The sequence below is a fragment of the Stigmatopora nigra genome, chromosome 6, assembly GCF_051989575.1.
Source record: "Stigmatopora nigra isolate UIUO_SnigA chromosome 6, RoL_Snig_1.1, whole genome shotgun sequence".
Classification (NCBI taxonomy): domain Eukaryota; kingdom Metazoa; phylum Chordata; class Actinopteri; order Syngnathiformes; family Syngnathidae; genus Stigmatopora; species Stigmatopora nigra.
In genome coordinates, this window is record NC_135513.1 from 5,548,062 (window position 1) to 5,572,046 (window position 23,985).

Genomic DNA, 23,985 nt, shown 5'->3' on the forward strand with positions numbered 1-23,985 from the left:
TCACATAATTTATAACAAAAAGTTGAGACAATGCAACCACCACAGGATTTTGGTCCTTTAGGCAGCCGTGCCGTGGAACAGATTAAACCAATGATATATCTAACAAAATCTATCATACACTACTATATCACACTATAGAGTTGTGTTGGATATAGGTATTTTTTATGACAATTAAAGGTGACATAACACACAGCAATTAGAAGTGCTAGGAGGGAATTAAGTGAATTAGTGGTGATATAATTCAGATATCTCTGCAGGAGTTTTAAATAGCATTGACACATTTAGCCACTCTCCTTTTCTAATCAAAGCCAGAATCTAGTGAAACCTTTGTTGATTGGAGTTAACTCATTTCTTTTATGTGGGTAGTTTTGTGGTGCTTGTTTGTCCCTTCCTTTTGATTTTTTTTCAAATTCAAAATTGAAATAAAGAAATGTTATTTAATGAATTTCCCAAAATTTACTTTAAACAAAAGTATTTTGTATCAAATTTGCCTTATTACAGGAATATAATGAAATACTCAAATTAGTACTACACTTAATGTGCTCATAAAATTGAAATGTTGAGAGCACAAGACAAGCATAGACATTGACATCCTAAGAAAGTCCTCAACTGTGATCTTTTAATTGAGGACCTGAGATATTTTTTTAAAAATAACCAAAAAAAACCTGAAACATTCTTCATTGAAAAATACTCCAGAAATGTATGAGATTTGACCCAATTTTCCGAGCAGCACCGCCTCTTTGCTCCAATTCCCTTTTCAAAAAAGATGAAAAAGTCTCTTAGCATCTTCCATCTCATTTTCCACGCCTGTCACAGATCTTTGGGGTCGAATAAAGAAGGCTTGCTCAAAATTATACATATAGATCAGACGCTTTATAATTCAGTCCAATGAATGCAATGGAGACTCTAAATGGAAATAACTGTAATGACTTGGCACCAAATCACCACAGCTTTTAAGAAAATTAGACCTACTGTACATTTTATATAAGGTTAGCGACAGAATTGAGGAATAGTATAGGTATATATGGAGAGCAATAAATAGAATCAAGCGAGAATGAAGGGGTGAGGGTTAGATAAGGTGGAAAATAATTGCTTCTCTTATAAGAAGAAAAAATGGAAGGTGGGGTTTATATTAAAGTCACACTTACAGCTTTTAAAAGGTCATCTTTGATATGTGGTGAGGAATGAGCACATTTTCAGTGAGTGGGATTGTTATTAAAAATAAGAAATAAAAAAATACTTGCCCCATGAGTTTGCATTACAATGTATGCCAAGGGCTAATAATTTACAACAACTGTATAAAAACATGTGTCCAGCAGATGCAGGCATTTTACATTTAAATTGGACTTTATCCTATATTTTTTAATTTAATTAATAGGCTTTTTATTTTATTTTTCTAAGCAATGACAAGTTGATGACCCCCATGAGAACTAAATAAAAGTTTTATTATTACTCACTCACTCATTCATTTTCTGGACCACTAATTATTCATATTTTAACATTGCAATCAAGAACTGTTTATGCATTTTTGAGAAAGATTGTTTCTGTTTTGCTTAGGAAATGTGAATGGCTTTTTGCCTTTGCTAAACTGAACTCATAATTTCTAATAGCATGTAGTAACCAGGGTTACAATGTATGTTTGCCCATACACACTTACAAAAAAAAATACTTCCAACCCATTACTTTTCTCAGAATGGAAAATACTTTCCACATTATACTTTGACAGTGGAAAAATACACAAGTTTAATTATTAATTGTTGCATTAAAATGAAAATAATACAATAGTTTCAGAAATACTACATCTCCCTTGATACTTTGGTAAAACATTAATGATCCCATTGCAATTCCCACTGCTGATATATTTTTTCCTGGTTGTATTATTGAAATGCACACAGAGTTGTATAAGAGGAAACATTGAATCTTGAACAGGAGGCTCTAAACTAGGCTGTGTTTTATTCAGTTGTGCTAATATCAACTAATTATTAGAAGCCTTCCTATTTTCCACTCGATGACTCGTAATCTAACTCCACTGTCCTCCTTTGGGAGAATTGGTGTCGTTCTCATAGAAGATAAGGGGAGAGTGAAAGCTAAGCATTATTAAAGCTTCATTAATAATAAAAATGCTAACAGCACCTAGGAGGGATGTAGATCACTTTTGTTTTTATTGATATTTTTATTTACATCAATGTCTCATCAATGATGTCACGTCATTGCCTTAAAGTGCAGTGATGACATGAATCAATCTGGTCCTGTATACTGTTTGTATATCTGGATTTTGCTTTGATACTAAAACATGTTCATTTTCTAGGGTTATGCCTGTGATTTTTGGGGGAATATCAATCAAAACTTTGAATCCTACAACTTCAATGTTTTATGGATTGAGACTGCGTCTGAGAACAGCCACACACAGCAAAAATATTATCACAGAAAAAGTGATTAGTGTGGTAGTTGCTGTTCACCACCCGAAAACTTTCATTCAGTTGCATTATTTTACTAAATTGGTTCCCCACCCTTCTCTTCCAATATTTTCTACATTCCATTAATCATATTAATCGGATACATATGTGAAATGCCATCTTTGTCCCTGTTTAGTTTATGGCGAAGCTACCTGACCCACTACGATGGCTTTCTCACACGACCGACTCAACCTTTATCCTCATGGCACATAGGGGGGTTATCAGCGTGTCTTTTCTTATCTACCTTGACTCATTTCCTTCCTTTTCCCTCAAAAATCACCTTGATGTCACCCCTTAGGCTCAAAGACCTAGCATCTCTCTTCTTTTATTGTGCTGAAGTTCACCCAATTTCATGTAATGCCATCCTCTTAATCCTCTATTTACTTTTAAGATCTCACACATTCTGCCCACTCTAGTTCTCGTTCCTTTTCAGTGCCTTTCACCTTTGTTATCATGTGCTCCTACTTTTCTTTTAAGAGGCTGCTTTATGCTGTTGGTGAAATACACTTGCACAATCTCTCCTCCTTCTACATACACTCATGATGGCACTCAGACAAAGTCATGATGTGGTACAAGGCAATCACATTGTTAACAATATTGAGAGCAACACTTATATCACAAATTCAAAAGAAAATACAGGATATGGGTATTTATGTTGCGTGGATGTTTGAAGAGTTTTTGTTTCATAACTTGAATGTCTTTCATATCATTGAACAAAACTTGCATTTGAAGAATGAATTGCTATACTGAGGCATTAGTGAGGTTGACCTCGTCCACCTCAAGCAAACTGTCAAGAGATATAGACTGGATGAGCTTGGAAAAGAACATTTTGAGCTTTAGTACAATCCCTATCTGACGGCAACAGATTTCCTAGTACTGCTGTGCCATGTTCTCTGCACACACACAAGGAAGGACAATCCTAATTTGTTGGTAGAGGAGGACTATGATGGGTAATAATACTCAACAGATATGGCGGGCATCACATATCTGACAAGATATTCATATCAGGAAAATTCATTGTCAATTTCACAGTAAATACATCCTCACATGTACGCAAACACTCACAAATTGACTGCATTGAATGCCAAGTCGGTCACCCACCTGCAATCATACGCACACTCATGCACACACGCTCCCACTGGGCATGATTGCTCTGCATCTGTCTTGTAGTAGAGCCTGTGGCTCTCACCAATTAGCAGAGCAGAAGAAAGAGATTTGAAACATGATGACACCATCGTGTTTTTTCTCTCACAAGCCACGGAGGACCCCCAAAGCACAAATCAAGAGTGATCAGATCACATCAAAAGTCCCAACGTAGACTGAATGACACACCCACACAGAGACTGACATCGGGTATATTAATCCACATTTGCACACTAAACTCCAGCCCTGTTCTTATAGTGATTAATGTATTCATCCAGAGCAAGTTATGCATGTCAAACAAATGTCCTACTCATGTATACTTTGTGAATCTATGTGAGCTTGAGCATCAGTAGTGAAACAAGCTATGCCTTTTCCAAAAAGTTGTCTAGTTAATTTGCTATTGTCACACAATTAGACCACAACAATATTGTTCATTTTGCCAGGGTTTGGAGAGTCATTATTTACTGATTGCCCTAAAATTGATTGATGAAATTTAAAATTAACACCAATTTCATTTTGCAGTGCACAAAATACTCAAGGTATTATTGTGTCTCTGTATGTAAAAATTGATTGAAGGTGAAAGCATTGCATTGTTGATTATTAAGTCCAAACACTGTGTTTTTATCTTTTATTTTTTTACAAATGGGTGTCCTTATCCTGCAAACTAAAGTTACACACTAAAGTTAAAAATCAAATTAAGTATTGTTTTTAAAGTTGATTTCAAGCTGCTTTAGATACAAAGTTAAAAGGTTTATCTGAAAAATCTAAATGCAAAAAAAAACAGTTGGTGCAAAGATAAACGTGTTGGGCTTGAGTTGCCGTACAATCCTCCAGCTGTGTCGCCGTAGGCCACATTCTATGTTTGCCTAACAAATGCATCACTGACTGGCTTGGCGGGATGTCTGTGTCCTGCTACGTTCTCACCTCGGCTTTCATCTCATCTCTGTGGGAATACCCCGCCAAAATAAAGGCTACAGGTTTACACTCGCTTGCCTGACCTTGTAAAGAGCGCCATATGTTATCAGTTCACATGTTAACAGGCCCTTGATGAACTTGTGAACTGAGCACGTGTGTGTGCACTCAAGAGCAAAGTGCCCTAAGGTGTGTTCATGCATGGTAGGGGGATGTTCACAATGAAACCACTTAACTGTAGGAAAAATAACTATGCTGTTGTCTATAAGATTACGGATATGGAAGCTTTCCATTCATCCATTTTTCATGCCTCTTTGTACTTGCCTCACAGTAAAGCCTGCATTCTAATACGTCAGACTTTGTTCGCCAATAAAATACAATGTCTTTAATATCACCCACTACCTGCACTCTTTCATCAACTCGTCTCCCCTCTCAGTGCCTCAGGAGAAGTGCGTGTAAGTGCGTAAGGAGGTGTAGTGAGCTTGTAGTCTGTGTAGCTTTGTGTCTGTTTGTGTGCGCTTCACTGTCTATATATAAAAAAAGGAAAAAGAACTCATCTACTTACTCATTCCCTCCCAGAACAAATGCTTCCTGAGTGTTTTTTTTTTTCGGTTGGAGGCACCATCTTCCCTCTAACAATACTGTGCCCTTTTAAAGACACTTTGTGGTACACTCACACATACGCACACACCCACAAACTGTCCGTCTGCCTGCCCCAGTTAAGAGGACATGATGCTTAGTACTCCTCTTAGCATGTAGAGTGGGCTAAAACATTGGTGTATCATCATGAACGATATAAGGAGAGTGGTGGAGTAGAAAGAGGTAAAGATGAGAGGCATTACATTAATGTCGGTGTTTTTCAGTCCATGTAAACATGCTTCCTATTCGTTTTTACTCTTTTAATAATAAGTATCTGTGAGCAACAGAATAAAGAGGTTATCTACAATTTAAACAATTTTAAGCCCCTGCATAGTGTACTGCATTGTTAAAAAAGAGAAGAGTTCTGAGGATATTCCATATTGGTTTATTTAAAAATGTTGTAATAATCTGAGTTCACTAGGTGTTTTCTTAGGACGTTTCCATAAGTCACAATTTCACTTCTAATTATTTAATTCCTTTCCAGTGACAATATTTTCTTTTCTTTTTCTACATGGTGAACCATCATACAAGTTAAGAAAACAACTGCCTGTGAAAATCAACGTTGAATGAATATATTTAGCCTTGAACCGTTTAGAACGCAAATAAATGTCAAAAATAAATGGAAATGCTCCGAATATAGACTTCAAAATTCAAATAAATGCATCTGAGTGAAATTCCATTAGAATTTATAGCAAAGTTTCAGCATTTTCCTTTTGCCATATATGCAGGCTCTCTCTAAAACTCTCAGAATAACCACAATAACATAATCCCTCAAGGAAAAATGTTAATATCCCCAATCACCTCAACACATTCTCACTGCACACCACATTCGTATGGATATCTAGACAAAATAGGTGAATCTTAAAATAAAAGCGAGAATTGTTGGTCCCAGAACTCAACCAATGTCTACTGGTTGAACATCCAGTTTATATACTGTTGTTCAAAATTGGTCCATCCCTAAAAAAAAACCCTAAGAGAAGGATGAATATTTGTTACAGAAGCCGTAATTCTATACTGCATGCGAGTGGACTGATCCCAACACCATGGCTGCCCTGCAGTGTATTGCTAGTGAACCAGTAAAGATAGGTTAACCCCACAGGTTAGAGCCTGTCTCTTCTTGTTATCATATGCAGGTAACATCGAGTAATAGAGCTCACCTTCTCTCTTTCTCATTGTGACCTGGCCTGAGGTTTTTCCGCAACTGCAGTGCACTGACCATCCGCATCACTAATTGAATTATCTTTGTGGGGAATGACACGCATTAATGTTGAACCTGCCCTTTGGCATCAACCAGCCAAGGGGCAGGAGGGACTGGGGAGGAATTCTATGGTTAGAGAAAAGTGAGTGAGAGTGTGTGCTTATGCATATTAGGCGGTGTGCTGAAGGCGGCATCGGAGCGTGTGTTTGCGTGCATGTGTGTAATGTGCCTCCACTCTAATGTCTGTCTCAGAGGGAAGCGTGATTGAACACAATCCGTTTATCCAGCGGCTTGAAACAGTCAAATGAGGAAACAACACAAGTGGAGATGAAAAGAAAGTCTTATTTTGGCCTTTATGTATTTCTTAATACCAGCATTTCATCAATCTTTCATTTACTCTTCCATAATGACATGAATATGGATATTAAGACCACCAAAGAGATTGTATTTTTGTGTGTGTTTTTTAACACCACCTTCTGTTTATTTGTTCACAGGATTATACATGATTTGCAAACTAAATTTTGGAAGGGTGATTTAAAGTCAATGGAGTACATTGACAATTAGCCATACATTGTGATGCAAAAAAATGACAGAAAAATAAGGTTTTTTGAATGCTGATTCTCAGCTGTCCTCTGTTAAAGTTGATCCAGGCAACCAGTATTTGTCTTTTAGCATCATTAAATGTGTGTAGTGAACCCAAAACACTATACAGATTCGCCCTCACCTATTAATGTATACATTCATTCACCAATGATATAACATCTTTATCTGTGAATGAGTGAATGTGAGCCCATAACACATTTTGGACACTATAATGCAGAAGATAAAAGCACAATACAAGCTATCTCCGTGTAATATTTATGAGTCGACAGGCTGTTACCATGCAAGGCTCTGCCATGCCCACTGAGACCAATTTAGGGTTCAGTGTCTAGCCCAAGGACACTTTGACAGCCCTCATAAATACATCCAAATGCCACCCCGTTACAATCCAAAATACAGTACATAAAGTAAACCTGAGTAGGAAGTGTTTATCTGGGAAAAAGTAGCTTGTTTGGCCTTGGTGCAGATCTGTACTCGAGTGTTCCAGTTCAAGGATTTTTTTTTTTTACTTTTCAGTTTCCTCCAATGAGCTTTTATTTTGGCAAGTATTAGCAAGTGGAGTTTTCACTAAACCGATTTACCTGTAGTATTGTGCTCGGCGACCTTGTGAGTGTGTATTTCTTTGTTGAGTATTGCTGAGAATCTGGCTTTAGATTTTTCTTTCTATGGATACAATCCCAGTAGGTGGAGGGGAAAGCTACTCTTCTTCTCTCATTCATTTAACTCATCCCTCCTTGTCTCTCTTGCTTCATTTAACCTGCGCCACTTCTTCTATCCTATGCGCGTATACTCATCTTTGCTATGAATGTATGCGTGTGCCTATGTATGTGTGTGTTCCTCATTTAGCCTTTCTGTAAAAATGTCACCCTGCATGACTATCTTGTATCGGTCAGTAATTGAGAACGAGTCACCTACGTGCCACTAATGGGAGGCGTTTTGCTTGTGAGGGTATACTACACATCATAGCTGTTCAACCTTCCGACTGCTAATCTCCGTCAGGTCAGGACACTCTGACACTGAATTTGAACACTCAAATGATTAAAAAGATTAATAAGGCTAATGGGTGAGAAGCAGTTTAGGTTGATGCCCTGAAACATTCTGGCGTGTAGTAGAGAGTGATTTATTTTTGGAGTTTTTTTGCATTCAGTGACCGCAGTTTGGACATGGTTTAAAGTAATTTATGTAGGTGTGTAGTTGTCCTGATTGCCAATATGCATGTTAGAGTTACACCATCACCTCATGAGGTACTTAATTGCATGTATTGAACTTCACTGAGCAATTACCCTCCAAAAATAATAAGAAAAACAAAGCGCAAAACAATTTTTAATCCTAATTCGCTGTTTGCCAGAAAACGAGGGTTGTTACTGGACCTGATTTACCTGCCGTGTAGTTCTTTTAGCCAAGAAATTCCTATAAGACTGGTGATATAAGCCTCTATTTTCTTCTGTTACATTTTATTTTACACTAATGTAGGGTTCGATGAATGCGTATATGAAACTGGTGTTGTTCGGTGAATTTGCATATCAAACTGCTGAGGTTCGGTAGCACCAACAAGGTTAAGAACCACTGCATTAGAGTATCTGCTGCTCCACAGTGACAAACACAACTTATGTTTAGCTGCTCTGTCTTCCTGATAAGAAAACATTGTATACAAACTGTGTGGCCTGCTGTGCAGTATCGTGGACTCTAGGCAATTACGATAAAGCTTCACAAATTGACCTTGATGGGAAGTCATGGAGACAAGAACATCTTTTTGTTCTATTTTTACTTCTGATTTGGCATTCTAATGTCTATCACATAATACAGGCCAACCTGTGCAATCTAATGAGGTTCATTATAAGAATGCTTACAAAGATAATAAGAATGTCAAATTTAAAATAACAGATATTTTCCATGCTCACACTCTGAACGTCATACAAATGAATGCTTTAAACGTTCTATCCTCACTTGTGTCGAAAGTGCTGTAGAAAAGCATAGGAAATTAATGTGTGAAGTTAAATTGTTTCAAGCAAAATGATTTTCTCGCATTCAGAAAAGTCAGCAGAATTTCTAGGATATCACTTCTTAGTGCAGATGGTCAATAACCTAATGCCTGCTGCGAAAGCAAGAGTTTTACCAGGCAAAAAAATTGAGTGTTTTTAATAGCTCAGATAATTACTTATTGAGCAAACATCATTAGCTACAGGCCAAAAATTCAATCCCAGGTCGGTCTTCAATGTATGTAGTTTGCATGTTCTCCCTGGGCCTCACAAGGTTCGTGGGAAGTGCTGGAGCTTATCACAGCAAACTACGAACATCAGGCGAGGGACACCTTGAATCTGTGGTGAGTCAATCGCTGGGCAGAAGGAGATGGATATCCATTCATGGTCATAATCATACATATGGGCAATTTAGTGTACAGCCAGCCTACCCTGCATGTTATTGTGGTTCGGGAGGAAATCAGATTAACCAGAAAACCCCCACGCAAGCCCGAGGAGAAGATGCAAACTCCCGAGATCGAACCCATGATCCCTGAACTGTGACACCGACGTGAAAAGCACTCTCCAACTGGCTAACCATGAACAACCACTTCCTACATAAAATGATACCATTTGTCATTTACTATAAGAAGCATTTGTCCTTCAGGGCTAATTAATTCAATGTAGCAAACTGGCTTTTGGCTAAAAGTCGACTTAAAATTGTAATTAATAGGTAATTATGTGTCTGTATAAAGATGTCTAATATTTAAATGAGTTTCCTGTTGATCCTTGAGGTTTAGTGGCAACTCAAGACAATTAAAAATAGGCCGCTTGAGGCCCTCATCTTCTCTTGCCTTTTCACTAATTGAGCGAAAATTTGTCATTGAGCAAACTCTACAGATTTACTCGAAAAAATTCTCTCATCCATGCACTGTCAAATTTTAAATTAGAAATAATTGGACTTATGTTATCCAAAATGAGGCTTAATCCCCCTTACCCTTTTTGCCTTTCATTACTCACTTTTTTCGGCTGGACTACTGATTGTGTTTTTAGTTGCTCACACGCTACAATCAAGTCGATTTAGATGGCAAAATACAACTGTGAAATTGTAATTGTTTATGTCTTGAGAAATATATGTGTGTGGAACAGATTGTCAACCTCATAATGATCTGATGATCGACAATGAATAAAAATATTGGCCATCTGGGTTTGTGAATTACATTCGACAGTCAAATTGTATTCAGAAGGTTAGTGATGTAGTACATATAAATACACACACACACATGCAAAGTCTCCACTATTCTTATGTACAAAAGGGCAACATATTAGCCACTATTATCATTACATGCAATGCAATTAAAGCTAGTGTGTTTTCATCTTATTTTTGTCCTATCATGCAAATATCTGCTTGGCAACTGAGCATTGATTATAGGACAAAGAAAGTTGAAATAGACCACTAAAAGGACCCAGTGTTTAATCATTTTTTCCTTTAAAAATGTCATTTCAACTTTAAATTGAGTGGAAAAGCTTTACATTTTTCAGTATTTTATCTTAAAGACCTTTCTGAAAGGCTGACAGATATTCATTCAATAACCTTCACTGTCACCTTGGCAATTATTAAAAGGTGCCACGGCTACATTAAATAAATAATTAACTTTTGCCAACCTCCATGTTTTCATTTGCAAGAGTCTTTTAACTGTGACTGTCTCCCTTCAGTGAAATGATCCTTTCATTTTCTATGGTGATTCTCGTCAACGGGATTGCCTCCGATTCACAATTGTTCCATTTTATAGACTCAAATATTCTGTTTAGGGTCAAGGAGACCTGGATCTAATTCTAGTAAACATGGGAACAAAGCAGAAAACAGCATTGACTGAGCGCATTTCAATTATAGAAACAAAACCTTTCACTCACAGAGCCACACTGTCATTGAGATTTAAACATTGCTGCCGATATGAATGCGAGACAAGTGAACAACTACGCTTTCTGCAAATGGCTTAGACTTTCTATCTGCCCATTTCTTTGTCCCTAGACCTTTTTTTTCCCTATATTATTGTGTAAAGAGGATTGTGGTGCTGCAGTCAATCCAAGTTGATTTGAGGTAATAGGAAAGACTACACCCTGGGCACGTCACCGATACTGAGCAACAACAAAAAAACATTTGTTTTATAGACTACCAGACTAGGATTCTCTTGGTAGCCAGGTAGATTAAAGGATTCATCCTATATAAGGTTAGTTGTGATAGCATACTAACTTATCTTTACTGTTGAGTGTAAGCGTGGTGTAGTGAAGAAGCAAGGTGGAGGTAATGTAGCTGGTACAAACTAAAAACATGTTTATCTAGAAATCTCAAAAGTGAAAAGGAATACATTTAACATCATAAAATTCCAGAGTCAAGGACAAAGTATAGACGAAAACTGTCCGAAGCCAAAAATCTACACAACACACATTCCTAGAGTGCAAGAATTTCATTGATCTAGTATGCATGCCCATTTTGTAATATGCAGCATCATCAAAACTAGGTTCCTGCATACAACCCTTCTGCTCCTTTCCAGAGTATGGAGTATCTGGCAGAACGATAAAAACGGGGAAAACAATCAAAGCAGGGAACACACCATAAAACAAATCCAAACCATTTGGCTACGTCATCACAACAAAATGCCTGCTTATATCACTGCTGGCGCTACCTTATGAAGTCAGTCCTGGAACTTTTCAGACACACCTCAAATGTGCCTTTGTTAAATGTATAAATGAATAGAGTGGGGGGGGGGGCAATGTTGAGTCACCCTTTTGGAGCAATATCAAATGTTTTCCTACATTTTGGGTGAATAATGCATGACTTGTTTAAGCATGCAGGTGCATAATTTGCATTTATTAACATTCTGAGCTGCATTAGGGAGTATGTTTTACTTTTGCATTTGACTATCAACAAACACACTCAATGCTGAATACGAAAACTAGGAGAATTACGCCTCTCAAATATTAGAAACAACAGAATACACAAAGTTGAAGGGCAGAAAATGTGACTTCAAGGACTTCACTTGCTACAGTTACTTCTCTATAGCTCCACATCCCCATCTTGTGACCAGAAAATTGCAATAATAGCTGTGAAGCAGGCAGTAAAAGAAAGTTACAATAAAAGGCAGAGCGACTGACCTTGTGCGTGTCATTGAGGACATAAACATGAATTCAAATTCCCACACATAAACAAAATGAGCAAATGCACTAAGCTTGCTGCAGGTAGCAAGAAAGGAATTCATCATCAGTGATGCTGCTCATTGGCTGCACAACAAAACACATGCACACACAGTTAAAGGGTTTTCATATGAAGCTCTCAGTTTAAAGGCCTTTGGGCTCCATTAAGACCTTCCTTGTTAGTGAACTGAAATTAAAGCAATATATTTTTCTCTTAAGCAAATAGTAATGACACCTCACATTCATGTGATTCAAGTGGTAGCTCTGACTCTCTTAAATGTGACTTGTATGTAAAATGAGCTGGGTATATGACAGTTAATAATAAAATGATAACTCCATCTCTTTTTCCTCCATTTAGAAGAATATTCATCACTCAGCGCCACCACCTAGGTCACCCCAAAGACAATTGTGTTGTGCTCTTAAGACCATCTCTCTTTTATCTGCGATGCATTTGGCTTTCCGGAGGTTGCAATGGTCATCTATATTTTTCATTACGAGAGCTTGGAGGCATTTTCTAACAGCAAAAGTATTGGCAATAATGATGATCCCAATAATTCTGTCACTCATTAAAGCTTAAAATAATTACATGTTTGCTCTAGTTCTAGTAGCTGTACAGTATTAATACACCTTAACTGCAGTGCAAATATTGCACATGTTACAGCTTAAATGTTATGATATCCAAAGTATAAGTTCTCTCTGCAGTAACACGCCATTCACTGTTAAGAAAAGTGTCAAGTATTAAGTATTATTAAGTATTAAATATATTTTATATCACAATTTCATGGTAAGCAAAACAAATATACAAGATATGACGTGATTAAAAATCCGGTGGAGTTTTAAGAAAGAATGTAAACACACCTAAAACATGAGGATCAAATATTTGACCATGCAGCTAACATTTGACCAGTGCCTGAAAATAAAATGCAATATTTATGACTTATTTTTATTCAAACCTATGTTGTTACTGCAGAAAGGTTTTCGGGGGAAAGTAGCAAACCTGCAAATATATCCAATGTGCTGAAAGAGCAACATAAGTGCAAGGGCAAAAATGCATGTAACATTACATTTGAGGACTCATCCCTTTTCACACATACAATAATTTTTCAAAGAGCTTCTTTGCAACCTGCTTTGCATTGCTGATGTTAAAATTTTCCGCATAGTTCAGCTTTGCATCCAATGGATCTCCAGGCTGTAGTCATTCATACATAATTTCTGCTTAGCTCTCTCTTTGGAATCAGCTTCAAGTTCAAGTGTTTTTCTTTGCAAGGTAGTGTAGAGAAATATAAAATGCAATGTACCATTGGAAAAAATAATACTGTGCATTAAGGTAATGCTGCCGTGAGAGCACTGTAGCATTAGTGGGTGCATAACGCTGCTGCCACAAATTCCGGTTGTAACATTTCAGAATGAATCATTGTGTAATATATGTAGGTCAACTGAGGCTTACTCAGCCAAATGATTTCAAGGAGGGCTCATTATTTGGGTTTAAATATGTTGTCCTTTCAAGGGCATGTTTGGACTAAAGTGGTTTTGCAGAGCAGCAAAACACTCAAAATAGGAGTTTAATTCCAATTTTCCCTGCAGGAACCATGGGAATATATACGGCATTATATTTTTAATTGTGCATCAGCTGGAAAAAACATTAAAATGATCTTTTTTCATGATCTTAAAATCAAGTCAACTTAAAAAAATAGCTTCTCACCTGTCAAATCATGGACAACTTTTGCTTTCGGGGCATGCTACTTGCACATTTGGATTTGCATGGATAGGATCACACTCTCATTAGGTTCACAGGGGGTGCTAGAGCCTATCCAAACTGACTGGGCCAGAGGTGGGGGCCCTGTCAGCTGGGCTAGGCTCTTGCACTTGAAACGCTGCTCCAGAATAACATGTAAAAAGACAAAGAAAAATAAATAACTATCAAACTATTTATCTGCTGACTATCCTTTCAATGCATTTGACTGATTTCTCAAATTTTGCGGTAACGTTTCTCTATTAGAGGTTCTGTCAGGATGTTGGTATTGTGACAACAAGGGAGGAGAGAAAAAATCTAAACTCATGATGTATTGCCGTCTACTTGTTTAAAAAAAAAAAGTATAAACCCAAAAGGTCAGTTCCAATGATTTACAGAATTGGGTCCGCCTTTTACTCAGCCTGACAGTTTGAGCGAATCTGCAATTTGATTTGGTGTTCTGTCACACTTCTAACAAGGCTTAGTGCTAAACAAGCAATAGTTGGACCCTGAAAGAAGTGCCATGGGGTCTTTGACAGCAGCTTCATTTTTGACTATATGGGAAAGAAAGAGAAGGAACATCACCTTTCAAAAAATAAGATTTGCCATCACTACACTTTCTGATGCGTCACATAGTTTCACCTTGTCAGTTCAGATTGGAAGATTACATGTGTGTTTTCTAGGTGTGTCTTTATGTCTGGCTTGCTATTGTGTTTCGCAAAAATATTCAAATAAGTATAACATAGCACAAACCTACTAATGTCCACAGTTGAACAATGAAATGAAAATTGCCTTCTTCTTTAGTCTGATGTGAAAAGAAATGCATTTGTTGGTCTCCAGTGTATGGTACTTCAGTGTCTAGGCAACAATAGTATAGCTATTGGAGAAAATTGTAAACTTGACTGTATTTATTGTCAGTGGCACAGTATTGATGTCATGGGAGCTTTTGAGTTACTGTGCCAACCATTCCACCATCGCTCTATTGCAGCATTTCATTGCTTCTAAACTGAAACTAAATATACAAAAGCATATCTTATAAAGTCCTCAAGTATAAATTCTGCAGAATAATTGACACAGATTAAGAAAAAGCAATGCTGATTATTGATCATTAATGGAAAACTCCCACAAATTGAGCAACCTGGAGATAATCTGTCTCCTAATTATTCTGATGTTCAATTGGTCACTGATTTTAATCAGTAATTAGACAAAATATCTCACAACTATAAAATGCATGTACAAACTCTTCTATCCAAAGTTAAACACAAATGAGGCTCACAACCACAATGATTTCACACAAACATAATCTTTTGAAATGCTCCCTTTTTAAATCCCTTGCCCCCAATTAAGATATAAAAAAATGTTAAAAGTTAGATGAGCTCCAAAAACTCTCATCTTCAAACTAGAATTGGATTTGTCTTCAGGCTTCACTTCAACACTTTTGATTGTGTACTCCCTGGTTAGTTTGATTCCACTTCACACATGCAAGAAATTTCACAGCTCTCTTCAATACAATCACCACCACTTGTGTTTTCAGAGGCCTTATGCACCTCATTTTTACCTGTCTACTAACTGCACTCTTATTTTAAGAAGCAGTATTACATTGAAGATTACATTTGCAGCCAAAATTCTACTGTGAATCATTTTGGTGTCAGTGTTAAATGAGAATAACTTACCAAATGACCAGGATATGGAGGAACCAAATGAATGAACGAATATCCAAATCACCACCTCATGAAACGAACCACTTCTGACATCTAGTGGCGAAAGTATGAGACAAACATGCAAACTTCATCAAGGAAGGCCCAACCCCAGGATTGAACCCTTCACACCAAAGCTGCAAGTCATCACACTAATCAATCATCCATCCATCTTACTGCCCATTAAAATCAATACATGTCAAAATGTCTTATTTGAAAATAATCTTTACTAGTTTAATGAGAGCACCAAAAAGCAATGTAATTGTGTATTATGTACAATAAGTTGGTCAACTCTTTTTTATTTTATATTCCAGTAGCCCACATTCAACATTTAATTACTTTACATTCAATAAACTACCAGAACAAAAATATGGGTTGAGGTGAAACTGCACATAGTAAACAACTAAGTACAGCAGGTAAAGGTTTTTATGTGTGGCAAATTATATTTGATCAACAATCATTAAAACAGGTAATGGTTGGAAACTTTCTAATTCCAAAATATAAAGATTTTTATGATCTGAATCATTTTAATGGACACATTATGTATTGCAATACTGTGCAATATTATAAAAGCCAGAAAAAAAAAACGAGAATAAACTACTGCCTTCATAGAAATTTGGATTTGTAACAGAGCTCCGCCTTGAAATACGAAAGGGTATTATATATTAGGCCACATTTTTAAATAGTGTGAGGTATCAATCATCATAAGACTAGACAGACAAAAAAAAACAAATACAATTGTTGTACCCTTTCAATTAGATAACTAACAATTAGTTTGAATAAATACACATCCTATTTCACATATTTAAAGAAATACTACAACTACATACTGTAACCATCCTCAATCCAGTATCAGAGTTTGTGAAGTCCGCTCTGTATCTTCTCTGCCGTTGACTCACTCTTCTTCTTGAAAAGATTTTTTAACTTCAATGACTTCTTGCTTTTTTCTTTATCTCTGTTTCTGTCTTCTTGAGCTTCAGAGGAGGATGGAAGGGTTCTCTTTGTTAAGACTGCAACTGGCTCAGACTCTGACAGAAGCCTATTGAAGCATTGGGGAAGATTTGGAGTTGAGACAGAAAAGGTGGTTGGGGAGGCCACTGAGTTGCAGGACTTCTCCAGGATTCCATCATAAACAAGCTGGCTCAATGGACCAACAGCAAAATGATCTGCTGATGATTCCCATGGCACTTGGGAAGTCACTGTAAGGTCTGGCTGCCTTGGTTCACCTTGCACTGATTTGGATTCAGAATCATCAGACTCTAACATCCTTACATGTGGATGACGTGTTTCCAGAGGTGATTCAACTCTCACAAATGGTGTTTGTGAAGCCTGTTCATCTCTTAGCATTAGAGGTGTTATTTTCCCAAGAAATACTTCACACTCTTCTTTATGTAAGCCCCTATTTATTGATGGTTCTGAGTTGAACTCTAGCTTTTCTGAGGAAGACCTGTGATGGACATGATCTGTTTCCTCTATGGGTGCAGGCTTTTTGGAAACCAAGTCTGCAAAAAAACCCTCTTTAGAGATTTTTCTTGAGGGTATTGTAGGTTGATCAACCATCTTGTCTTTGGGAACCCCCCTAACGGAGAAATCTATTTGCCTTGAACTTCCATCTAAAGACATTCCCATTGATTCTCTGGAATACCTTCTGGCGACTAAGTCAAATGGAAACTCAGAACTTTCTAGCATTTTTCTTGAAGCACTGTCCATAGAAGCCCCCATCATACCTCTCGATAACTTCTTATGTGCACATTCTGATACTTCTTCATCCCAAACAGCCTTTCTGACTTCAAGTGGAAAATCACAGCGATCTTTTGGTGTACTCGTAGATAGATTATCTGTAATGTCCTCTATTATTTCTCGGTCAATTTTCTTAGGTGGAAATTCTCCCTCTAATTCCTTTCTAACTAGAAAATCGGATGAAACGTCAATCTTATCACTGGATCTCTTTCTGAATGATGTATCAACTAAAGAGCCCTGTAGTGGTTCTGTTTCATCAGTGTACAGCTTTCTGTGGGAGCTTTCAGTAGACGAACAACGATACATCTTGTTATGAGGTGGTGAGGTTGAATAATCAGAATCTGAAAACCGTTCCTGGGAGTCTCTATTACACAGTGAAACAAGAAAGGATAACCATGATGGAATAAATCAGAGCTTTGACATATTATTTTGGAACATAACTTGGCCAAAGACTTACTGTTTCTTTATAGTTTTACGAAAGACGCCATTATCCTCATCAAAACAAGAATAAGGACTTCTCATTGGGATGAGAAGGTCAGGATCTGCTGAAATAAGAGTGGTTGGTGGTTGTGTAACACCATGACGACGTGTCCTCAGCTTAGTAGAAGTCCGGGTTCGAGGAGAGTTCTTAAGTGGTGTCCCTGAAAATGAAGCAGAGCAAAAGTGTAAACCAACCTACAATCTTAAGCCACTCACCCAAAAGCTTAAAGGCATTTAAACATATAAGGTTTTGCAAATTCTAGTGGTAACAGAAGGCACACTAAAAGCCAGTTCCTTACCTGGAATTTGCGATAGAATGGTTGTGGTAGACTCTTCCAACAGGTCTTCAATTGACCCATGAACTGAGCTGTGGCATGACCATGATGGCTGATGAACTCGGGGGAATCCCACATTAAGTGAGTCCGAGTAGAGCAGAGTGGTGAGATTTGTAAGACCAGGATTTCTGATGATGGGGAAGCCACAGATGCGCTCAATCTGTTGCCACCGATGCAGACGCTCCCTCAGGCATGCTGTTACCTCTGACAAGGCATTCCTTTTGGAGTGAGATACCAGTATTATTATTATTATTCTTCTTCTCATTTTAAGTGTATGCTTCCTTTTGGAAAGACACGTTTAGCTGCACTCTGGTAGACTCGAGTGAAAACTAACCCCAAATATAATGTGACTCACTTTGCCTCTAGAATCTTATGGTCAACTTGATCCAAAGATGAACTGTGAGCAACATGCAGAGTCCCAAATACTGAGCTTCTTTTCTTCTTGATCTTTTCTGCCTGAATCAAAGTATGCAAGTAAACACAGTATTGTGAAACGTCTGGTCACAAGTAGTTGTGGCATATGATGTCCATAAAAAGCAGAACTGGAGTCTGATACACATTCTGGTACACATCTTATGTACATTGTGTGTATTTTTATCATACATCACCTCTTCTTTGGCAATGGCCAGCTGTAATTCAGCACTGTGTTTCTTGATGTTGTAGTACTGAACCTCAACTTCATGTGTCAACTGGAGCCATTGCTGGAGAACCTCTGAGGCAGTACAAGTTGCATGCATGTCCTTTTCTGCCTGTCTCAATGCCCCACGGATCTGCGGAAATGATATTTGCTAGCTTTAGATGTTGGTTTTTGTTTTTAGTTTCAACCCGACTTTAGCCAACGGAAAACAGTACTTGCACAAGTTCTTCTTCTGCATATCGGAGGCGGCTGAGTTCACTAACAGCTCCCTGTCTCAGCTCTTGCAGACGGTGGGCCTCCTCCTGTGCCCCCATGATCTCATCTCGCATCTTTTCCTCCAAATTCTGTTTCTCCTCTGCCACATTTCGTTTCTCCTCCTGAGCTCGTTCCAGTCTAAAAGGAAGAAAAGTTACAATTACAATTTGATAACTTCAATTAGAGATGAAGAAGATAAGTCTTTGGCATGAACCTACTGTTCTTGCATGTCTTGAAGGCTTTGTTCAGCCCGCTGCAGACTTTCCAAATCCTTCATCATTTTAGTAATATGGATTTTACTGGTTTTGTTTTGGGCCTGAGCGAACCAACAGCCCCCAACACCCATCACCACGGATACAAGTAGCAGTAGGTCTTTCATGTAATTGTGAGGAGGGCCTTCAAGAAAAAAAATGGTTATGATTAAAAAATATATATTTTTCATGGTTCAGAGATTGCTTCTTCCTGCTTTTGTGATAAACAATAACACCAGTAATGGAACTTTACCTGCCCTAATGTAGTATTAATAGTATTATAGTTTTTTTAGTATTTTGTGATACAGAAATCCACTCACAAATTATCTGGGTAAAAATATATGAGTAAAAAGTTACATTAGGGCGACACACACAGAAAAACATTGTTAAAAGAAGCAAATTTTGTAATGGTCCTCACGTGTTGGTGGTCCAAACAACACTACATCAAGAGCTTTAATATTGAGTTTTTGCTTGTCCCTCTGATCCTGAACTCTCAGGTGGCCGCTCAGGAAAGAAGGCTCATTGGCTGCAATCCTACAGAAAGGACAGTAGGGTTTTTTTTTTGTTTTGTTTTTTAAACTAAGATCAGTGCATTTTCAGACATTTTTTCAACACAAAATATTATCACCTTGGGAGTGTGTTTCCGTTGACTTTGAAGTCTTTAAAGTTCCTCTCATACTGTGGCAACTCCACAAACTCCCGGAGCCAGCGTATAACATCGTCTTGGGTCCAATTATGAACTAAGATAAAAGGAAACAAGTTAAGAGTGGATGAAGCGTCAAATGTTCGAATGGGTCCTGGTCTTAGTTCCAACTGTTTCCACACAGACATCTTGATAGATCAGGTTTTTGCTGAAGAGAGCAGCATCTGATTGCAATTAAATGATTACATCAATTGGTGAAATGGTCTCTTTTTCGTCAGTTGGAATGAAATCCTGTACTGACTGTGGCCCTTTGTGGAAAAGTTTGTAGACCCTTGGTTTAGTCAGTCTTTTGGACAAACACCTTCTGATGACTTCCAGCCTTTCCAAAGCTCCTCTACTGTAATGTGCTGATCTTCACGGTGCAAATGGCTGTGCTTGTTGGTCTGTTGCTGCTTCATGTCTTCAATAATAAACTACGAGAGAGGAAGTGTCAAGGTTCATTAAAAATAAAATGTTAAAAATACAAGGTCATAAGGTCAGAAATCAGATATTTTACACAATGCTTCTTTTGAATGTCAATGTACATTTTACTTACAGTAAAACTAAGCAATTCCCAATATAGTCTTATACCACATTTTGCAAAATGTATTTTGCACCAGTTATAGTCAATGGATTATTTGTGATTAGTCATTTGTCCAGTCCCTTTGAGAAGAGCAGTTTCAGTGACACTGGCTCGGGCATAAAGATTCCGAAATTTGAGACATACAAACCGTTCCAGCATGATAATGTGACAGTTCAGTGAAAAGACACAACATTACCTAGTGTAGTTTATAAAAACTTTCTAACATGCAGTACTGTCTAGTATGTAGTGTGCTGCATACTACAAGAATAATTCAACTTTTTAACTAACTTGTACTGGGAAAAGACACGAAGCACTGTGTTAAGATATCTAGCCTTGGATAGAGATGAAGGCCTTATTTGATGACTGAAGACATCTTGGGAATGTGCTCCGATGAGCCCACAGCCTTCTCTTGACATCCCTATGGCAACCGTAATTCAAGCCCTTGTATGCTGTATCTTAGAACAGCGTTCTTGAAGGGGAAAGGCCAGTCACTAATGTTACATAATTACCATATTATGGCCAATTTCTCGTTGTTTTCTACTAAAAAATGGGGAAGAAATGGTGAGACTCCATTTTCTCAAATATGATAAACAGTACATTTTATTACTGTATGTATATATACATAAAAAACGTAGTTGTTTCCAGTTAAATATTTTCTCAAATGATCATACATCAATATTTATCTACATCACTTAGGCACATAATTCTGGATCATTACCACTTGCAGAAAATAAATGGTGCTCATTGACTGCAGGTGGCTCATGTTACATTAATATGACTTGTTCTTCATGTAGCAATATCCTATTAGTGCAGGCCTAACAGTGCAAACCACATTTGTCAGTACGCCAAAAGCCAAGTTAAACTGTTGCTATCCTCAAAGTAGCATTGGATGCCTTTTTCAGCCAGAACACCTGTTGCCACAGTATTGACTTTGTCCTAAGTGTAACAGGCTGACTAGTTAACTTCATAGCTAATGAGGAAATGTCAACATTTATGAAAGAATATAAGAAGAATTTTATACCTCTACACTTTCCTCCACCTCAATCCCTCCGTCTTTGTCGTCATCCATCATCTGATGGATGCTCTGCAGAGCCTCCAAACTGTAACGATCAGCCTCGCTTACACATGGCGGTGACACCACCATACATGGGTCTACATGGATAAAAGGTATTTCAGTCAATACATACACATAGTTTTTCAACATAATGTATACTTATTGTTGTTATTATTACTACTAATATATTCATTATTATTATTATTATTATTATTATTATTATTATTATTATTATTATTATTATTATTATTATTATTATTATTATTATTATTATTATTATTATTATTATTATTATTATTATTATTATTATTATTATTATTATTATTATTATTATTATTATTATTATTATTATTATTATTATTATTATTGTTATGAGTATTATTATTATTGTTATGAGTATTACTATTATTATTATTATTATTATTAGTAGTAGTAGTAGTATTATTATTAGTATTATTAGTATTATTATTATTATTATGATTATTATTGTCATTATTATTATTATTATTATTATTATTATTATTATTAATCTTCCCCTCCAAAAACCGCCGATGGTTGGTGACAAGCTTATAGAGTGTGCTCATTAAGATATTATTTTAGTTATTAACTTAATTACAGTTCTTTATTGAGTTAGGGCTGGTGATGCAACATGCCGTGTTGTTGTGGAAGACATTTGACCGTTAAACTAAATATGTGCTGGATACATCTTATGCATCATCCACCACATAACAACAAAGTAGATTGGATTTAAACTCTATACAGCCTGTTTCTAAATTCAGGGTCTTGATCCAGAAGATTACAGTGCTGTACGGGAAAACAAACTTTAGTCAGGCCTGTTAGTCACAACCCAATTTTGTCTGTGTGACTCAAAGATTTTGGTGCTCAGGAGAGCTAAAGTGATAAGAAGTCAAAAGGTCTACTTGTGAAACAAGTATAGGCACAAGCCCAAGAGATGCTTTGTTCCCTGTGCATGTATTATCATTGCTTTGTCAGGCGTTGAATTAAAAGAATACGTGTTTGAGAGAGTAAAGGTGGACCAACATTTACATACTGCTACATAATTTCACATTCATTTACATATAGTATTACTGGAATTACTACACCTATCCAATCTGTTTCACACTACAATCAAATAATAGGCAATGATCCCTTGGTTTCTAATGAAAGCCTGCAGCTTTACTGTCCAGGACGGGAAATGGCTTACATGCAAAGACTCAAGACTTTCTCAAGTAAGCATCATCAATCTACTATGATAAGATGCCAATTAAAACATTTTAGGCTTGGAATAGCTAGTTCAGAAATGCATGGGCTCAGTCAAACACAGGAGTGGCATATGTTGGTAACACAATTGGTTATATTTTACCAACACCCCCATTTTGTGAGGAAAAAGGCATGATTTTAGTTAAGTATTCTACTCATTGGTGACATTAGTAATTTAGTTTTATCAAGTCTTGTCTCAAATTAAAGAGAAAGCCAGTTTAAGTCAATGTTTTTTGTCAACACTGCTTCGTAATCCATTCGACAGACTTACCCCCTGGATTGAAACCTGTCCCCCCACCGGGGAAGCTGCCCCCCTGCAGCTCACTAGCACTGATCAAAGTGACCAAAAGAGAGGCAGGTAAAAGAAGGAACAAAAATGTGAAAATGGAAAGCATTCTGAAAGTTGAAAAATTCCTGAAAACAAAATTGGATACACAGTGTAGGACCACCAAAATACTCAAGTATTAGAGAAGACTGGACAGTGTCCAAAATGCCAATGAATGTAATTCCAGAAAAAAATGGTGTTATAATTCACATTGAGGCCATTTTAAAAAGCCTAGAAAGTTATATCCAAATCTATATAAAATATATTCCATCATGAAGTCACTTCTTTATGGCAATTAGAACACTCTTAGTATGAAGATGAAAATACAAGGTAGTATATAATCCAGTTTCCTCGTAGTCATGTAACTTTTTTGTGCCCGTTTCCAATCTCTGTATGATCATCCAAATCCAGTATACCAGTCGCCTTTACCAGCAGTATTCAGCCCTTAAGACGTCTCTCTCTACCTCTCTGTCTCTCTCACTTACCCTCTCTCTCCCTCTCTCTCTACATCTATCACTCCAGGAACATGGTCTCATCACATTATTAGGTTTCCTCACACAGCAACCCCCCATCTACCCACCCATTTGTACAGAGGTTGAAAAAAATGAAACTATATCCAGTTTATGTAATAGCAGGCAAATGTAGAATATATTTCTGGTTCCTGTGTTTGTTTAGTTTATGAAGAGACAAACTGATTTAAATGATGTGAAATGCCCACATAAACGATTTTGGCTTATGTCCAGCACAGCAATAGAAATGATTTACGTAGGGGCTTTGTGACAACACTTATTTTTACTGTTCAACAAACTCTGGCAATTCACTTTGCATGCATGTTTGGTCGACTGTCTAGATG

The 23,985-nt window shown here is 37.1% G+C and overlaps 2 protein-coding genes across 4 annotated transcripts in view; both read right to left on the minus strand.

Annotated features, from left to right (window-relative positions):
* pcdh7a (protocadherin 7a) overlaps nucleotides 1–15,663 on the minus strand; it is a 121,676-nt gene extending 106,013 nt beyond the window's left edge. For all 3 annotated transcript variants that reach the window (XM_077718603.1, XM_077718602.1, XM_077718604.1), the window contains exon 1: nucleotides 15,507–15,663. The gene's annotated coding sequence lies outside the window, so the exon portion shown is untranslated. The remainder of the gene's footprint in view (nucleotides 1–15,506) is intronic.
* A 127-nt stretch (nucleotides 15,664–15,790) lies between these two features.
* LOC144197904 (stromal interaction molecule 2-like) lies at nucleotides 15,791–23,320 on the minus strand. Its single transcript, XM_077718605.1, has 12 exons — nucleotides 23,079–23,320; nucleotides 21,515–21,645; nucleotides 20,233–20,344; nucleotides 19,857–19,968; nucleotides 19,647–19,762; nucleotides 19,196–19,373; nucleotides 18,938–19,115; nucleotides 18,694–18,855; nucleotides 18,441–18,541; nucleotides 18,050–18,303; nucleotides 17,728–17,911; nucleotides 15,791–17,634 (listed from the first exon to the last, which is right to left on the minus strand). Exons 1-12 carry the CDS (start codon nucleotides 23,200–23,202, stop codon nucleotides 16,383–16,385), a joined length of 2,904 nt encoding a protein of 967 aa, XP_077574731.1. The 5' UTR covers nucleotides 23,203–23,320; the 3' UTR covers nucleotides 15,791–16,382.
* Between the last annotated feature and the right edge of the window lie 665 nt (nucleotides 23,321–23,985).

Excerpts from the sequence above, each read along its gene's own strand:
- LOC144197904 (XM_077718605.1), bottom strand. The coding sequence starts at position 23,202 with ATGCTTTCCATTTTCACATTTTTGTTCCTTCTTTTACCTGCCTCTCTT. Across the intron at positions 19,374-19,646 it reads GTTGTTTGGACCACCAACAC|GCCCTCCTCACAATTACATG; the intron begins GTGAGGACCATT and ends TTTTTCTTGAAG. Across the intron at positions 19,116-19,195 it reads CTTCAAGACATGCAAGAACA|ACTGGAACGAGCTCAGGAGG; the intron begins GTAGGTTCATGC and ends TCTTCCTTTTAG.